Source organism: Sminthopsis crassicaudata, chromosome 2, assembly GCF_048593235.1.
Source record: "Sminthopsis crassicaudata isolate SCR6 chromosome 2, ASM4859323v1, whole genome shotgun sequence".
Taxonomy (NCBI): Eukaryota; Metazoa; Chordata; class Mammalia; order Dasyuromorphia; family Dasyuridae; genus Sminthopsis; species Sminthopsis crassicaudata.
The window spans coordinates 675978904-675996680 of NC_133618.1; the positions used below are offsets into that span (position 1 = coordinate 675978904).

The 17777-nt window shown below is 48.3% G+C and overlaps 1 protein-coding gene across 2 annotated transcripts in view; it reads left to right on the forward strand.

Moving 5' to 3' along the window:
* DOCK1 (dedicator of cytokinesis 1) overlaps window positions 1-17777 on the forward strand; it is a 465334-nt gene that overhangs the window by 61745 nt on the left and 385812 nt on the right. Inside the window, exons 9-16 of one of the 2 annotated variants that reach the window (XM_074297159.1) lie at window positions 1164-1245; window positions 1657-1792; window positions 4851-4923; window positions 7682-7824; window positions 12338-12463; window positions 14489-14613; window positions 16118-16216; window positions 17646-17718. In XM_074297159.1, the coding sequence (XP_074153260.1) occupies window positions 1164-1245; window positions 1657-1792; window positions 4851-4923; window positions 7682-7824; window positions 12338-12463; window positions 14489-14613; window positions 16118-16216; window positions 17646-17718 (857 nt within the window). The remainder of the gene's footprint in view (window positions 1-1163; window positions 1246-1656; window positions 1793-4850; window positions 4924-7681; window positions 7825-12337; window positions 12464-14488; window positions 14614-16117; window positions 16217-17645; window positions 17719-17777) is intronic. The other variant, XM_074297160.1, reaches the window with a different exon arrangement.

A 17777-nucleotide genomic window follows, 5' to 3' on the forward strand; every position in this document is an offset into this window, starting at 1 on the left:
TTTTTCTTGCCTCTTTTATGGCAGATAGATAATTTCTTATAAGATAATGTATAGGGTTTTTGGTCATGGCTTTTAGGTAGTGTAAAAATTCTAAAAATATATATTTTAGGGTTGAGGGACTTGCCCAGGGTCTCAAAACCAGGAAGTAAATGTTTGAGACTGGATTGGAATTCAAGTCCTCTTGACTCCAGAGCAATGCTCTATTCACTGCGCCATCTAGCTGACCCCTATTATCTTCCCTCCAAATATTTTCCCAGTCTGTTCTTTTTCCAATTTTGTTTTGTTTCTTGATGTGTCATGAAATCATTCCATTTGTACAATTCTAATTTTTAAGGAATTATTTTCTTCAATGAATTTTTGTGCCTCTTTTTTCTTCCTGACCAATTCCATTTTTTAAGTTCTTCTCTTTAACACATTTTTATGTTTCTTGATTTAATCTATTTTAGTTTTTAAAATATTATTTCTTTTAGCATTTTTTTGTATCTCTTTTTACCAAGTTGTTGATTCTTTTTTTTTAAAGGTTTTCTTGCATAACTCTCATTTATTGTCTCACTTCATTTTTACAATTCTTTTTTGAGCTCTTTGAACTGAATGGACTGAATTCCACTCTCAACCTGGTGTAGCAACCTTTCCTGCCCACCTTTTAAATTGCCTTGGGCTAGAAATTTATATTGCCCCATCCTCTACTCCAGAATTTGTTTTGAGGTGTTAAGTTGCTGGGAAGGGAATCTGGGAGAGCTTAGATACATCCCTGCATTTCCCCTTATCACCATGGTTTTGTCTTTCCTTGTATTGTATTCTTTATTGAAAAAGACTGTTAACCTAGGATTTTGACACTGTTTCGTTGTTGATGAGCAGGTTGATATGAAATACTGGTTTTGCTGGATGGATATGTATACATATATTGTATTTAACTTATACTTTTACATATTTAATATGTATTGGTCAACCTGCCATCTGGGGGAGAGGGGAGAGGGAAAGGGGAAAAATTGGAACTGTCAATGCTGAAAAATTACCCATGCATATATCTGATAAATAAAAAGCTATTAAAAAACAAACAATAAATAAAGATAATAAAAAAAAAAGAAATACTGGTTTTATCCCATTTTCAATAAGGGAAATTAATTTATTTTTTCTTTTCTTTTTTCTTTTTTTTTTTTTAGTGAAAACTATCTGGTCCGTTGGTCAAGTTCAGGGTTACCCAAAGACATAGACAGATTACATAATTTACGAGCTGTATTCACTGTAAGTATACCTGTTTCTTCCACAAAAATTAATTCTCCATTCTAACCTGATTCATCCTTTTATTCCTTTTCCCAAAAATATGTTCACAATTTGGGGTTAAGCTGAGTTAGGGTGGGAGGATGTTGAGTGAATCTTTACATTATCAGTCCTGAGATTTCTTCCAACTACCATGATACGTATTTGGAGAACAGATAAAGCCCTCCCCTGTGACAGTTGTATCTTCTCTGCCTGATAAGAATAGATTATTCTTCCCCTGATATTTTTGTGTGATCTCTGTGTGGATAACTTATTGAGATGCTAGAAATAGTTACGGGAAAAGAACAGGGATCCATCTTCCTAGCTGACCATTGCAATTGAAATTCGGTTGAATGATGGTTCTCCAGAATAATTTATGGAAATTCATTTTTCCAGGACCTTGGCAGCAAAGATCTGAAAAGGGAGAAGATTAGCTTCGTGTGCCAGATCGTCCGGGTCGGGCGCATGGAGCTTCGCGACAACCATACCCGCAAGCTCACCTCCGGCTTACGGAGACCCTTTGGCGTCGCGGGTATGATTTCTGCGCCTGTTCTCTCTAGCGGTCTTCCTGGGAATGGGAATGTGATAATGGTGGCCAGTGTGGACTTCTTGGGCCTTTCTGCGAAAGCAGGAGATGGTTTGAGGCTTTTTGGTGGTTGAAAGGTTTATCCTGGCCTTTAGTGCTCGGATTGGGGGATTTGAAACCTAAATCACCCTTTTGATTTTTAAAATTGATCACATCCATCCTGGGGAAGACTCTGACCTACATTTTAAGTCTGAAAAGTGGGAAATCAGGTTAGTGGGGTTCGAGTACTCAGCTGTCACTGATAGATGGAGTGGGGAATATCTGGAGGCTGCAGAAGGAAGGGAAATTACTCAGGTAGACAAGGCTCCTGCCCAGAAGTGGTCAAGGAGAAATGGACTGTTCTGTTTGTGGGCAGTTTCTATGCTAGAGAGAGAGAGAGAGAGACAGTGACAGAGGGACATTCAGATAGAGATGAGACAGAGAGAGAAAGAGAAACAGAGACAGAGGAGAGAGAGAGGAGAAACAGAGAGACAGGGAGGTGGAGAGGGTGTAGCTCGTCAAACAGGCTTCGAGGGGAATGTCGAGAGCTTGTTCTTCCTCAATTCTGGAATTCAGGAAGGTGTGTGTGTGTGTGTGTGTGTGTGTGTGTGTGTGTGTGTGTGTGTGGTATACTGACACAATGGCAGAATTTTCACCTTGGACTAGAAATTCGTGCAGACTGTACTGTTGGGATTGTGGTCCTTACTTTACCACCCAACAGAAACGTTGATCTTCCATTGGCCCATTTTAGAGACACGGGGTGGCAGTGCAGCCAATGGATATAGTCTTGGAGGCTAGAGTCTGCCATTTTGTCCAGTTACACCCCTTCTTTGTGCAGAGAAGGAAACTGAAGTCGGTCCCAAGTGGAGTGACTTGGCCAAGATGGCACAGGGCTGCTGATTCTGATGTTAATTTGGCCTTTTCTGTGCCCCACCCCATATGTCCATTGGCATCCATGGAAACCCTTGGGAAGTGGGCAGATCCTCCCGGAATGGAGTTTGCCTAGAAAGGGGGAAGGGAGAAGCAGTGCTGAGAAGCAGGGAGTGTGCGGGGAGGCCTTGGTGGGATGAGATCAGAGACGCCCCGCTCTGGCGAGGTCCGGTGGTGATTCTGCTTCCCAACTGGAGCCCCAGAGGAGATACTGAAATAATTAGCTGCATGAGGCACATGAGCAGCCTGGTACAAGGCATTAAGGTTCAAAGTCAGTATCAGAAGGAGCTGGGTTCAAATTCCACCACCTCCACATTGTTGAGATTACAGGTATGGACCCAACTCCCTTCTGCCCACCACATGTTTCTATAGCTGTGTCTATGCATGTTTGTATGCTTATGTGTGTATACCATGTCTGTATGGATATTTGATCATTTTGAGATATACAGATATCTGACATTTATATGGATACCCATACAGCTATGTAAATATCCCTGTATATGTCTCCATCTGTACATTGCAGATATTTATACGTATATCTGTATAAATGTCGATTATTATTCTAATAATTTAATTTTTCAGTTCGGAAGCCACCTTTGGGATCTTCCGGTAGAGTTATAGCAGCTCCTTTTCATGACCAAGATTAGAAGCCCCTCCACTCCCGCTCTGCCAGGTCCCTCGAGGCTGATTATGTAAACGTGTTAGAAAATATTTTGACTGGTGATCTGTGTGCCAGGATCTTGTTACATGAGTTGGCACACGGGAGGGCCACATAATTTGCCATGTGGCAGAATGAACAGGTCCTCCGGGTTTTGCCAACAATTCTAAATATGTGCCCACGCCTAAAGGGAGTAAAATCTCTTTGGAAAGCCTCCTTGGAGCAGAGTACTTTGTTATGTCAACATTTGAGGTATGCCCATTGGAGAATAATTTAAGTTTTAGAGCAAAATTTTAGGTTAAAAAACTTGGGAGAAGAAAAAAAAAGCTTTATAAATGGCAGACTCTGTAAGTAACCCATTTCTGCTCCATTTAAGATTTATTTCAGGATTTGATTGTTAGTTCAGTTTCAGTCTAGGGCTTCTGGGAAGGGCAAGAATAGAGGGATGTTCTGTAGAGGAACTAGAGAATGGCCTTCAGATGCCCTTGGCATCTCCCAGCCTTGGGCTGGGAGGTGCGGTGAGGGCTTAGAGCAGGGGTTCTCAAACTACAGCCCCTGGCCCAGACGTGGCCGCTGAGGATGTTTATGCAGCACCCCGGGCTATGACAAATGGGCCGAGGGGTGGAGAAAGAGTGTGAGGTTCTGTTTTTACTATAGTCCGGCCCTCCCACAGTCTGAGGGACAGTGAACTGGCCCCTATTTAAAAAGTTTGAGGACCACTGGCTTAGAGAATGCTCTGGTGAGAGCATAGAGGTATGAGACAGAGAGATGTGAGCATGAGCGGGCCTGGTGCCGGGCCTTAGCAGGGGTCGGCTCAAGGGACAGACTGTGAGAAGAGGGGCTCTCAGGAGTAGAGAGCTGATTCAATGACTCTGGCCTGCTCCACAAGGCCTGCTCCACATGGCCTGCTCCACAAGGCCTGCTCCACATGGCCTGCTCCACATGGCCTGCTCCACAAGGCCTGCTCCACAAGGCCTGCTCCACATGGCCTGCTCCACAAGGCCTGCTCCACAAGGCCTGCTCCACATGGCCTGCTCCACAAGGCCTGCTCCACAAGGCCTGCTCCACATGGCCTGCTCCACAAGGCCTGCTCCTTTGACTTACCGCACTTATCATTTTCACTGTTGGCACCTGTCTCATAGGCTTTTTGTGAGCATCAATGAGGGAGCACAGGGTTTTAAACCATTTAAAGCTAAAAGTGTCAGTGTCCCTCTTAAAACTTCATGAAGACTTTTGGAACACCCTCAGGATGCCAGTTACTTGGCGAACCTTAAAATACCCTATTAATGTTCATTGTTATCATTGTTGATATCTTTAAAATGTCTTGGCTCTCCATGGAAAACGTTTACACTTGAGCATAGGATAGTGAAGGATATTTGGGTCCTCAGAACCAAAGAATTAATTATTTAAGCAAGTCTTCCATCTCTCTTGTCGCAGTGATGGACGTCACAGATATAATTAATGGGAAAGTAGACGATGAAGACAAGCAGCACTTCATTCCATTTCAGCCGTAAGTATGGCACTGGGATAGCCCCGGGCAGTGTGACTCGGGGGAGGGCTGTTTGTCATATTCACCTCCAAGTTAGCTTCAGAAAGCCGAGTGTCTTAAGAGGGAAATTTGCCCATATTTGCATGCCATCTATATGTTTTTCCGTCCAAAATTCATTTGTCTTTTATTTAGAGAATAGAAATAGCATAGTTTTTGTTTTGCATCCTCAAGGCTTAGCGCAAGGCTTGGCCCAGAGTACAGGCTTAATAAAGGCTTTCTCATTCATTCACTCGTAGGTTCTACGGAACGTTGTCCCCTCTTATATACACTCTTTCTCTTACTTTGGTGGACACAGCGTCACCTAGGTGGAAAGACTTAAATGATGATTTCTTTCATTCTAGACGTAATTGTGTCTCAATGTATTTGATTATTATTTTCCAAACAATGCTGTGTAAATGTAATTTTATATAAAATATCCCATAGAATTTAGCTGTCTCCTTATAAAGCAATCCACCCGGCCACTAAATACCGAGGACCTCATTATTTTGTCAAGTGGCAAAGCCTTCTGGGTGGTGCCCAGTTACCCTCTCAGTAGTCTCTCCTTCCAGTCCTTCAGGGCGTGTTTATCTGAAGTCAACCCTCACCTGTTGGTACCTAGTTTTGGCCAGAAACTCCTTGGAGGGAGGCAAGAGGCAGGTGGGATCCTAGAAGGCTTCATGTCCGTAGCGATGGGAGCCGAAGAGTGATTCGTTAATAGATTCTGTGGGAAGAATTAATGAGACGAATTGAGTCCAGGTGCCTGGAGCATTTGGAGGTTGTGTTTGGTACACCTCATGTTCCACCGAGGACAGAAGGGAAAGCTTGGGATGGGGCTCATGGCTTTGCGAGCCGACGCCGTACGACTGTCAGACCCTGGAACTCGGCCTTCTCTCACGCAGATCCGGGTTCAAGGGGTCCGGCTTTGTTGAGAACATCTGTCCGTGACCCCTAGATTTTGTAAGTTCTACCAGGCGAAGACCTGGTCCTCATTACTTGGGTCATTTGAGCTTGTTCCCTCTGGTAATTTTATCTTCTGGGAACTTAGATGGAAAAAATATTCCAGTGGGAGGCTGGCCTGGAGTCTCATCTCCGTCCCAGCACTCTTCCCCATTTATTTCATCTGTGAAATGGGGACAAGAATACCGTGCCTCTTTGGCCAGTAGGAAGGGAGGACCCCGTGATGCTTGGTTAGGGCTACCTTCCCACTCCCTAGGACCTGTGATTCTGTGCTTTTTTAGAAAGAATCAAGAACCAAGGGGGAAAAAAGCCAATTGTTAGAGAATTCATAACTCACCTTCATTTTTAGCCCATCTATTTAGGGAAGAAAGCCATTTTGTTGGTTTTTAGGAACAGTATCTAATGAAAAGTGATACAGGGGAACACGATTGAGAAAACACTTTGGGACTTTTGTATATGGGAGGGAAAATGAGAGATAACATTTTCCTAAAATTAAAACATGCAACTATTTTCATTTTCTTTAATGTTATTACTGTTTTCTACTGAGTCTCTTGCTAACTTGACAGTGACTTAATATACTATTAAACTGAAATAATTTATCAGCAAACAGGATCAGTTGGAGAAACTCGGGTTCAAAAAAGGGAAGTGTTATTGTTGGGAGGCTAGCGATGAATTCCAGAATAACTCCCTTTCAAGGAAGATGATAGACTCTATTAAGCACCTACCTAATGGCCCAGTTTACCACAATCTCTTTAGTAAAGTGTCCCGTTTTTTACAACGTCGGATGCTAAATCTTTACTGTAATTTGTGACCCCTCCCAGTGCCTGGTAAATAATCCGACACTGCAGATAAAAGCTTAACATGATTTTAATAGTAAAACAATTTGTATAACTGGGTCTTTGTGGAAGACCTAGGTACCAGGGTAATGAAATCATCTTTTAATCCATTAAAACTGATTTATTGCCCTATGGAAGACATGCTGGGAAGGCTGCCCCATGTATTTCTTTCTCTCCGTTGGTAGTAAATTGAAGCATCCTTCACAGGGGTGACAGCGTGGCCCGAGTGCCGCCTTCCCATCTCCTTGATGGCTGTCTCGGACATCCCTTCCTCACGTGTGGCAGATTCTCTCCCTCTTCTCTCCGGCCACATGTTGCTCCTTCGTCCTCATTCTCTGGTCCCAACATCTGTCCCGTTGGCGCAGGGTTGGCGCGGGACTTAAACAACCTTTGTAACTCTTCGGGTTTGTTTATAACGGGCCCGCTTTCCTGTTTTCCACTCGGTGTTATCCTAACGCCTTGGGGTGGATTCTCTTTGCCTCCACGTAGAGCCAGCTGTCTCTGGGAGGAAGGAGAAGCAGCATATCTGTGTTGAGAGTTTTTTTGTCTCCTGTGTTTTTTCCTTCGAATCATGTGTTCTCTGCTACCTAAAGTGTGTCTAGAGATGATTCAGGGTGCAGAATCTCCCTTGAGTTTCTGTGCGGCCCCGTCCTCCCGTGCCAGGCGGCCCGTGACGGGTGGGCCCCCGCCGCGCGTGTGTGTGCTAGGGCCCGAGGGCCCCCCCGATTGGCTTTGCCTCTCGACCAGTGGAGTATCGTCCTGATCAATGATCTTCCTGTGTCTTTCTTGTTGCTTCTCTGCCCGCCCCTCTGTCCTGCGTTGACTAATACCCGGCTCTCTGTCACCACTCAATGACGACCATCTCTCGTGTCCCCTTGTTACGGTGGCTTGTGGTTCCCCGTGCCCCCTTGTCTCCCGTGGTGTTGGTCGTCCCGCGCACCCTCCAGGCTAGCTTTGGACGACGTCATTCGACACAAGCAGCTGAACCTATCATCCCGTTTTTCACCCAGGGTGGCAGGGGAGAATGATTTCCTGCAGACCGTTATAAACAAAGTGATCGCAGCAAAAGAAGTCAACCACAAGGGCCAAGGTGGGTGAATGGCGCCAGGCTTACTCAACTCAGTATTTATTCACTGTATTGTTAAAATTAAATGAAAAACTAGATTAAATAAAAAAGTGGGCTTTTTCTTGTTCGTGTTCCCGGGTGGGATGGGGGAGTCCTTGCTGGGGATTTTGAGAGTTTGGGAAAATTGGGTTGGGCCACGTGGAATGGGGAAGGGTCAGAACTTGGTTCTCCTTGTTAAGGCTACGAGAGCTGAGTTGGATACGACCTTATTCCAGGTGAGTGGAGGTCACCTCCCCAATGTGATGGAAGACCCGGGAGAAGGAAGGGGCCTGTGATGGTGGCCAGGGCTCCTGTGGCCCTTTAAGGTTTGCTTGCATCATCTCATTTGATCCTCGGGGCCTCTGAAGCAGGGCTCTTGTTCTCATTTTAAAGAAAACCAAAAGTTTTACCCAAGATAGATGGAGCAGGAAGAAGGGGAGCCTGCATGAAGCCGGGGCCTGACCTCTGCCCCTGCCCAGCCGCCTCTTTCTAAGTCTTACGTTTTCGGGATGTCTGGAATGATTTCCCATGTGCAGAGGGCTCTCGCTCCCAGTTGCCCAGCCACTATGGGGAGCACCCCGGATGATCTGAACTGACCGTGCCCCTCAGTAAGGAGCTCTCCAACTGTCCTCACCCCTATTTGGGGGCCCCTGGGCACTTGAGCTTGAGGGCATCTCTCTGGTTGTACCGCTTCCTTTCCCATCCCTGAGGTCTCAGGCTGTTCTTGAATTTTGTCACCAGAGCCATGTTGCCGTTTCCACTTCCTTCCCCTTCCTTCATCATTTGTCATCCTCCTGTGAAAAGTTTCCCAGCAGTCGACCTTCTGCTAGGAGAGGGATGAGCCCATCCCCCCGAGCGGGTGTCAGTGGGCACCATGTGTTGGTGAGGAGAGGTGCCGGAGCGCAGCTCTTGTACGCCTCCTCCCTCAGACCCCCCATGGCAAGAGTCACCTTCCGGATTTAGACCGAGGCTATGACGGGGGCGGGACTTTGCTCCCAACTTTGACCCCAATTCTGCTCTGGGACTGACTTTCCCAGCGCTAGGATCCGCTCCTTCATCGTGCATGTGCACAGATCCATGGGCACCTGCACATTCAGAGTGTTGGAAGAAAGTTGGGAAAGAACATCATTGCCCAAGTTGGCCTTCGCCCAGACCACAAGTGCTGCCATCTTATCTAACGTGGTAGACGTTATTCTGTAGCTTGTGTTTTTCATTTTTCAAAACATTTTAAATTGCCTCACAACCTCACAGCTCTCAGCTATATTCTAAAGTATTTTGGAAGCCAGAATGCCTAAAGAACCCCCCAAGAGTCTGGCCATCGTGCTCAAAGAACTATTGATACTTTTTTGGTTTGGATTTTTAAACAATTGGGCCAGATTTGTAATTTCACCAGGTTTTGTTGTTGTGAGCACTCTGGTTGTGGAAATGGCATCCGCTATGTAGACGGGCCCCTCGAGAGCCCCCAGTTACAGGGGGTTGAGTGACCCTGGCTCTCCAGGGTCACTCCACCAGTCTGTGTCAGAGGCGACTCTCGAGTGCAGATTTTCTTTCCAAGGACACACTGCTGCCCACTGCGGCCCATTGCTGCTCCCGTGATGGTGGATTGAAAAACAACGCCCCTAAAAACCATATGGAGAAAAGTGCTCATCTCTCTCTCCTTTCAGGCGTTCCTTTTAAATGAAGTCTAATTGAGCAGCAAACATAAAGTCTCCCTAAGCCTACACTATTTCAGTCAAAGGGGACTGAATCTCCCAGATGTTCAATTTCAAGTTAAGATAGTGGATTTCCTTCTGCTGCTTCCCCCGTTTTCCTTAAAGAAACACTTCTTTTTGACATGGGGGAGAGGAGTAAGTAGCAGCGTCCTGTCTGTCATCCTCAGTTCTCTCTGCCGTCCCCCGAAAACCAGCAATAGCGGCCCCTGCCAGCTGTCCTTACACGTCGCCCCTCCGGGAAAGAGCCCGCCCGCCTTCATAGCAACGAGGAAGGCCGCGGTGCCGGCAGAGCTCCAGGACGTTTGGAAACCACTTTCTTCTCCTCGTTTGTTTAAAACGAGGCGTGATCGATCCTGCTTCTCCCACACAGCTGAGTCCTCCTTTAGAGATTCTGCCCTAAAATGCATTTCTGGGCCTGGACTTAAGATGGCCTGGGTTCAAAACCTGCCACTTGGGCACTTCCAGCTGCGGGAGTTTTGCCAAGTTATCTCACCTCAGTCAGTCTGGGTGAGTCTCCTTGTCTGTGAAATGGTGGAGTTGTTTAGAATCCTCTGAGGTCCCCCTGGTTGGACAGCTGTCTGTCACTCCTGTGACAAGTGGAGAATCATTCCAGATCCTTGTTTGCCTTTTCTGTGAGCCTGGATCCTAAGAATTCTAACAAGTGACATCTGCCTCCTCTGCACATCTGAGGGGTCTTTTGGGCAGAGTTTTAAAGGGCTAGGCAAACAGCATCATCCTCATCATCCTCATTATTGTTAGTACTTTGTAGAAGCAGCAGGAGTAGAAACAGTAGGAGTAGTGTGAATTGCAGCAGCCATGGTAATAGGAGTCGTAGAAGTAGCAGTGGCAGTGGTTGTAATAGTAGGAGGAGGAGGAGGAGGAGGAAGAGTATGAGGAAGAGGAGGAGGAGTATGAATGGTAGCAGCAATAGTAGTAGTCGTCACATAAATAGCAGCAGGAGCAGTAGCAGCAGCAGAAGTAGCAGTTGTATGAAGAACAGTAGCAGTAATAGTAATATAAATAGTAATAGTAGTAGTAGTAGAAGAAGAAGTAGTAGCAGTAATTGTATGAATAATAGTAATACTAATATAAATAGCAGCAGCGGCAGTAGCAGCAGTATTAGTGAGAATGGAAGCAGAGGTGATAGGATGGTTAGCAGTAGCAGTAATAGTACTCATGTGAATCACAGTAACAGTAGCAATAGGAATGTATGAATAATAGTAGTAGTAATAGCAGTGTGAACAGCAGCAGTAATACTAATAGCAGCAGCAGCAGAAGCTCCAGCAGCAGTAATAGCCGTGGGAGGAAGACTTGCGCAGTGATGGTAGTACTGGGACTAATAGGAAGAAGGGTCAGAGAGCGGGTGTGTCTCCCTCCTTCCCCAGCGGACTTGGCTCCGTCACAGGGATGCTGTTTCTGGCCCGGCGCCTTCGCCAGTGAGTGAAAGTCTGCCCTTTTTTGGCTCTTTTGTCCCTGTGCCCCATCTTCTCCCCAGAAGCTCCGGGCTGCCCGTGTTTACGAGAGGAGGAGTCCAGGCCGGCTCTTTGCCTCCTTCCGTATCCCTGCACAGTCTCTCGGTTATTCGGGATTCTCCCGGGGGTCACAGACTCTGCTGAGAGACACGCAGTTTCCTCCTTCCCGATGGCCCGCCCCAACTCTCCTTTCTGTGCATGCCGTGCTGGAGAGCCGGCAGTCTCGGTCCTCCTGAGGAGGAAGGTGGAAAGTGGCACTTGGCAGGGAGGCTCCTTAGGGCTGTTTGTCTAAACACGGGGAGAGCGCCTCCCTGCGTCTGGTGCAGGGGCAGTTTAGAGGCTCTATGAGATATATGTGACCTCGACCAAGTCATAGAGCCTCATCCCCTCATTTGTAAAGGGAGGAGGTTGGCCCAGTAGCCTTTGGGGCCCCTTTCAGCTCTGAAGTCGGAAACCTTTGTGCCATTGGATGGTGCCACGATGAAGAGAGCTCGGCCTGGAATCAGTTTCAGTCACTAAAAAACCGGGCAGGACATATCACCTGTTTGCCTCAATTTGCTCATCTGTAAAATGGGAACAATAACAGCACCGGCCTGCCGGGATTGTCGTGAGGATCAAATGCGATGATATCGGTAAAACTCCTTGCAAACCTTAAAGTGCCAAGTGAATGCTGGTTACCGTCATAATTGTTATCTCATTGAACCGGGCCTCGACCCTCTGTTTTCCCAGGGCCGTGAGCCCCATGAGGTCAGGGGTGAAGCCTTGGTCTAGCCCCGTCCCTCAGGCAGCGCCGAGTGCTGTTCTCAGCATCCGTGGTGCACGCCAGAAACTCTTGTTGATTGTTGAAAGGAGGGTTTTGTGAAAGCAAACATTGCCCCCAGAGACGGAACTCCTAGACGTGCTCCTCCTTGAAGGGATTTGGGAGTTTCCTGATTTTCTGTAGAGACGTCAGACTTGGGTTTGAGTGACTCCCCTGCGTTCCTCTTCCTCCTTGGAAGAGACGCAGATGCCAGTCTTTGCAGCCCACTCCTTGAGCAGCCCTGCCTTCTTGCCTACTTTCAGTGCCATATGCTTAAAAAATCATTTATTCTGGAGAGCAGGTGCTCCCAAACCTGGTGGCGGCCTCCATCCCTCGCCCCCACCCTCATCCCCTGTGACGATTGTGATTAAAGCATTTTGCTTGGATGATTCTGAGAATTGATTGGAAAAGTGCTGGATCTGGATTCAGAAGAGCCGAGTTCAAATTCTGACTTAAAAAATAAAAAACAATCTCTTAGCGTCTATTTTGTCTAAACTCAGATTTTTCTTCCTTAGGATTGTGGGTAACACTGAAGCTTCTCCCTGGAGATATTCGCCAGATTCGCAAAGAGTTTCCCCACTTAGTGGACAGAACCACTGCCGTTGCTCGGAAAATGGGCTTTCCGGAGATCATTATGCCGGGTAAGTGTGAAGGCGGTCCGGGCTGCTGGAGCAGGCCCTGGGTTGGCGAAGGGAAGGCGTTCTCCATGGCTGTTGTAGCGCTGGGGATGGAGCAGGTGTGTGGTCGGTAAAGGCCGGCTGGGGTCCAGAGGCGGGCAGTTAGGGGAGCGGGTACACTCACACCCCACGCCTCCAGGGTTTGCTCGTCATCTCCACCTCTTTGAGCTTCCTTCAGTCCTCGTCATACTGTGGGTCTTCTCTGGTATTTACTCAGATGAGTTGTTCAGTCTGTCAGCCATAATTGACCCTGGAGGACCCTTCCATCCTCCACTCTCTCTCCAGGCTTATCCAGGCTTGTGTCCGTTGTTCCCTTGACACCGTCTTTCCGTCTCATCCTCTGTCCTCCCCTTTTCCTTTTGCCTTCTCCTAATCTCAGGGCCTTTTCTACTGAGTTCTGTCCCGAGCTTCAGCCGCAGAATTGCCCTTCCAAAGAGCAGTCCGAGTTCATTTCTTTAAGAAGCGCCTGTGGGCCTCTGCCAGTGGCTTGAGACTCCGTTCCTGCCCTCTTGGAACTTAGGGTCTGATGGGGCGTCCCATGTAAAAGAGTCGCCCTGAGAGAAAAACACTGGGAATAAAATGAGTAAGGCAGGAAGTAGGAGAAGCACGGAGTACCAACAGAGGGGCTGGAAGAGAGAGCGCTGGAAGGGCTGGCCAGCATCTATTTGTTGAAAGCCTTGAATGCCGGATGAAGACATTGGTCACTATTAGGTCGTTGTTGCAGGTTTTAGGAAGAGGAACGTCCAGATTTGGCCACGGCGGTCTAGGAAAGAGCCTTTGAGATTAGGCCCCAGCTCTGCCTCTGGTTCCCTGGCCACCGTGGGCGGCCATTCTTTGACAAACTTGTTTTTTTCTTCTGGAGAATAAAGGGGAAGATGAAGCCCAGCCCCCCAGCTTCTAGTTATGATTTGAGGATAGTATCTGTTTAAGGGAGGGTTCTTCTGATGGACTCAGGAAGGACAGGTTGGAGGGGGTGCAGAGAGGGGAGGAATAGAAGAGAGAATGGTTGCTGCAAGGGTAAGGTGGGGGATTGAGGGGCTGGAGAGGGGAGGAGTGTGAGAAAGGCAGCCTTGGGGCAAAGTCAGATATGCAGGTCTCAAACGTGGAAGGTGGGGCGGACGGTGGGGCCTTTGGTGGCACTGGTGAGCTTCTGGAGCCTCCAGCCAGAGGGAAGGTGGTAGAATCTCGAATCCTCTTCTTCCCCTCCAAAAGTGTGGGATTGCTGGACTTGTGAATCCATGGGACGTCTTCTCCTTGACCCAATCCAGACTGACTCTTCCAGACTCTAACTTCTCTTTTTATCCTCCCAGAGAATGGACTTGTGGGTACTCCAGGGGCTTGTGGGAAATACTTACAACCAATGAACAAGCTCCTTTAAAGTATTCCTTCAAAGGCGTAAACTTCCTTAAAGGTTTGAACTAAAGGTGTGAATTCGGAGCTAGAGAATTGTTAAGTACCAACTTAGCACTTAGTAAGAACCTAACAGTGAGCAGTCAGAGAAAGTTGATGCTTTTTTGGTGGATGGGATCATGGGGGACAACCTGGGATCTTAGATCTTACCTCATCTTCTCTGCCTCTGTGGACTTGGGCTGTCATCACTTCCTTTTTCTCTGCCTCAGTTTCCTTATCTGTACAGTGATGCTGTGAGCTAGCCCCTGCCAAGGCTTCTTTCGGTTCTGAACCTGGGGTGCTCTGGAGGTGGGTGGTCGCATCACTGTCTTGCACGAAGGCCGGAAGAGGTAATTAGGATTTCTCCGGGCTGTATCTTCATCTTTGATGAGGCAAAGTGAAAATGAAGTATTTGGTGACTAAAGATGACCATTAGTCTGTCTTTTCAAAAGATCCTCGTTTGGGTAAATGCTCCTTAATCGCCTGATCTAGTATTTATAATATTCTGAGAGGGTAGACGGCAGTTTGGCAAATTTTGCATAATTCCCTGTCACGCCATGCATAATGGATTGACTTTACGGGTATCATTTTTCCCCTCAGGTGATGTTCGGAATGATATTTATGTAACGTTTGTTCAAGGAGATTTTGATAAAGGCAGCAAGACCACGGCGAAGAACGTCGAGGTCACCGTGTCTGTCTATGATGAAGATGGAAAGCGATTGGAGGTACCGTTTCTGGGATTGGGGGCCGCTTTTTCCCAGAGCCCTTTGTTTCTGCCCCTTCCCTTTATTTCAGAAGGAGGAGAAAACTTGGCTCATCCACAGCGCCTTTTGCTTCTGTCTGTTGTGAGATAGTCTTTAAAGTGTGGGCCTTGAGGAACAAGGGGAAGGCCACTCCTTGGCACTCCCTTTCTTGTCCAAGCTTCCTCAGGGACTTCTGGGAGGCCCGAGCTCCTTGGGAAGCACTCGGGAGACCCTGGGTCTCCTTCGCTGGGAACCTTGAGCAGAATGTCATCCTCTTTACCAAGGTTGAGAGGAGTCCCTCCCTTCTCGTGCCTCTATTGGGAGCCCAAGATGGGCCCGGACACTCTGTCCAGCTTTAGAATGGCCTTAAAAAGGGCCTTGTCCGGGCCCAGACCCATCCTTCACGTGGGACAGAAGCACTGCCCATCCTGGGCAGAGCGGGAAGACGTTGCCAGTGAGGGTTGCCGGACCCCGTAGCTAGTCTGACCTCAGGCTCCAGATGCGGGCATTGAGACAGAGGCTAGGACTTGCCCAAGGTCATGCAGGCGGGAGACGTCTGAGCAGGAGGTGGAGCCGGGTCTCCTTGACCTTAAGCCTGTAATAGGCCACATCCCGCTGCCTTTCAGAGAGGCTGGCGCTGGGGGGTTCTGGGTCCCCGTGAATGGCTTTAGATTTGTGATGAATCCATCAATCTATTTAAATTTGGTTCAGAACTTGTGTTTTTTATATCATATTCCCTCGGTTCCCCCTCTGTCCCCCAGTTCACTGCACAGACATTTTGCTTGGCCCCTTGAGGGGGTCAAAATAAAAACTCTTTCCTGCTCCCAGTTTAACATTCGCTCTTTTCTCTCGATTTGAGATTTATAATCACGTGATCTGCGTTACTTCATTTGATCGTTCAGACAGCCCTGGCATGGAGGTGCTTCTCCCAGGGAATGGAGGTCCCAAAGAGCTAAGTGACTTGTGCACAGTCACTAGGCCTTGGGTGACGCCCCTGTCCCCCTCTCCATCTCTTCCTGCCATGATGTTTCTTGGGCTTGCACCACCCCAGGCCCTTTTGTCCAGTTCTCCAGAGGTCAGCAAAGGCCCTTTCCATGTGGCGGCCTGGAGGCTCCCTGTCCAGGAGGAAACACGGGGATGCCTCCTGGGACTAGGCTGCGGGGCTTGTTCCTCCTGCAGCCTAAAAGTGGGGGCCCCTCACTGTGAGCTCCTGGCCCAGCCTGAACGAGGGGATGCTCTGGCTTCTCTCAGCCCGTAGAGTGGCCCGAGGGAGGACTCTGTGCAAAGTCTGTCTCTGTGATTCTGTCTGTGTCTCTGACTAGAACTTTCCCTCTCCTCCTCCTCATATATGTCTGTCTGTCTGTCTGGTGTGTATGTGTGTGTGTGTGTGTATCTGTCTGTCTGTCTCTCTAGTGTGTGTGTCGGGGGGAGCAGGCCTGCGGGGCCGGCCCGGCCCAGTCTCACCTCTCGGACCCTTCCTTTGCAGAGCGTCATCTTCCCCGGCGCCGGCGACGACGCCCTCTCCGAGTACAAGTCGGTGATTTACTACCAAGTGAAGCAGCCGCGGTGGTTCGAGACTGTCAAGGTAGTTGGGGCTCCTGGCAGGCGCGCCCTTCGCCCTTTGGCTCATCCCCCATTTGACCCTCCCTTTTCCCCTCCTTCCTCTGCTCCTGGTATTGCAGGGTCCCAGAGAAGGCTGCTCGCAGCCCCATTTCAAAGGGGAAGAAAGCGAGGGTCAGGGAGTCTTTGCTGGGCCACGGCCATGAAATCCCGGGGCCGGATGAGTAAGGGTCTCAGAGTTTTATAGGCAAAGCAGCAGCCATGGCGGGTCTCACAGTGTGCCCAGATCCGGGTCCCTTTGTCAGAAGCCACGGCCCCTCTTTTCCTTCTTTCTCTCTCCTCTTCTCCCTCCCTTTTTCTCCCCCCTCTATCTTTTCTTCCCCCTTCCCTTCCTTTTCCCTGTGTCCCTCTGTTTCTTCTCTTCCTTTTATTCTCCTCCCCACCCTTCCTTTTCCTTCTCCCCCTGCTTGCTCCCCACCCCCAGTAATCCTGTGTGCTGACTGGCCCTGAAAGGAAGCCGGAGCCCACAAAAGTCACCCAAGGTTGCTAAGGAACAAGACCAGCTTTCCTTGGCACAGGCTCCGCTCCTTTGGGGCAGAAGCACAGGACTTTCATGGAGAAAAATGGCCAGAGTATTGCCAAAGGGAGCACTTTGTCTTCCTCTCTGTTAGGGTCTGTGTGTGTATGTGTGTGTGTAAGAGAGACAGAGACAGACAGAGAGAGACACATAGAGACAGAGAGACACAGAGATAGAATGATTTCAAGGGAGCGCCCCCCAAGATGTCCAGACTGGGCCCCTGTCACGTGGAGGCCCAGGATTCCTTAAGAAAGCCATCTGTTGATATAACCCAGTGAACCTGCCACTAACCATGTCTGAGCCTGGGTGAGCAAAGGTTGGGGTGTCGGAAAATCAGGCCTGGGCCGGCTTCTGGCATGCAGGTACCGAGGGTTAGAGCGAGAAGCAGTGTCGTAAAGTAGAAATTGGATTTAAAAATGCCGTTCCAAACGAGCCGAGGTTTCTAGGGCGATGAGCCGCCTTTCCCATCTGGCCTGCCGGGCCGGCTCGGCCTTTGTTTCATTACAACCACTGCCAGGAGAAATTGGGAGCGTGGGATTAAACCCGCTCTCTCTTGGTGGAAAAGGAAAGGTTTTTGTCATTGTCACCAGAACTGAATCTGAAGATATGCTTAAGAACTTTAAAACTCAGAATTCAGAACCTGGACTTTATGATTAAGAGAATATTTGAATAACTGCTTAAATATAAATGATTTCCTTTAGAACCACGTGAGATTAGGACAGCTAAAAACCCATAATTCTGCAGAGGCTTCCATTGGCCCCCTGAACCCCTAGTGGACAGGGAGGAGCCATGACCCCCCAGAGGTTCAAACTCTGCTTGAATTTGAGAAGCCATTTGAAGATGTAAGAATACCTGTAATTTTTTCTCTTTGATGCAGGTTGCGATTCCCATTGAGGATGTCAACCGCAGCCACTTGAGGTTCACGTTCCGTCACCGGTCTTCCCAGGATTGTGAGTAGTGCTTGATCTCATTGCTCTGTGGTTGGTAGAAGGGGAGCAGCGACGGCCTT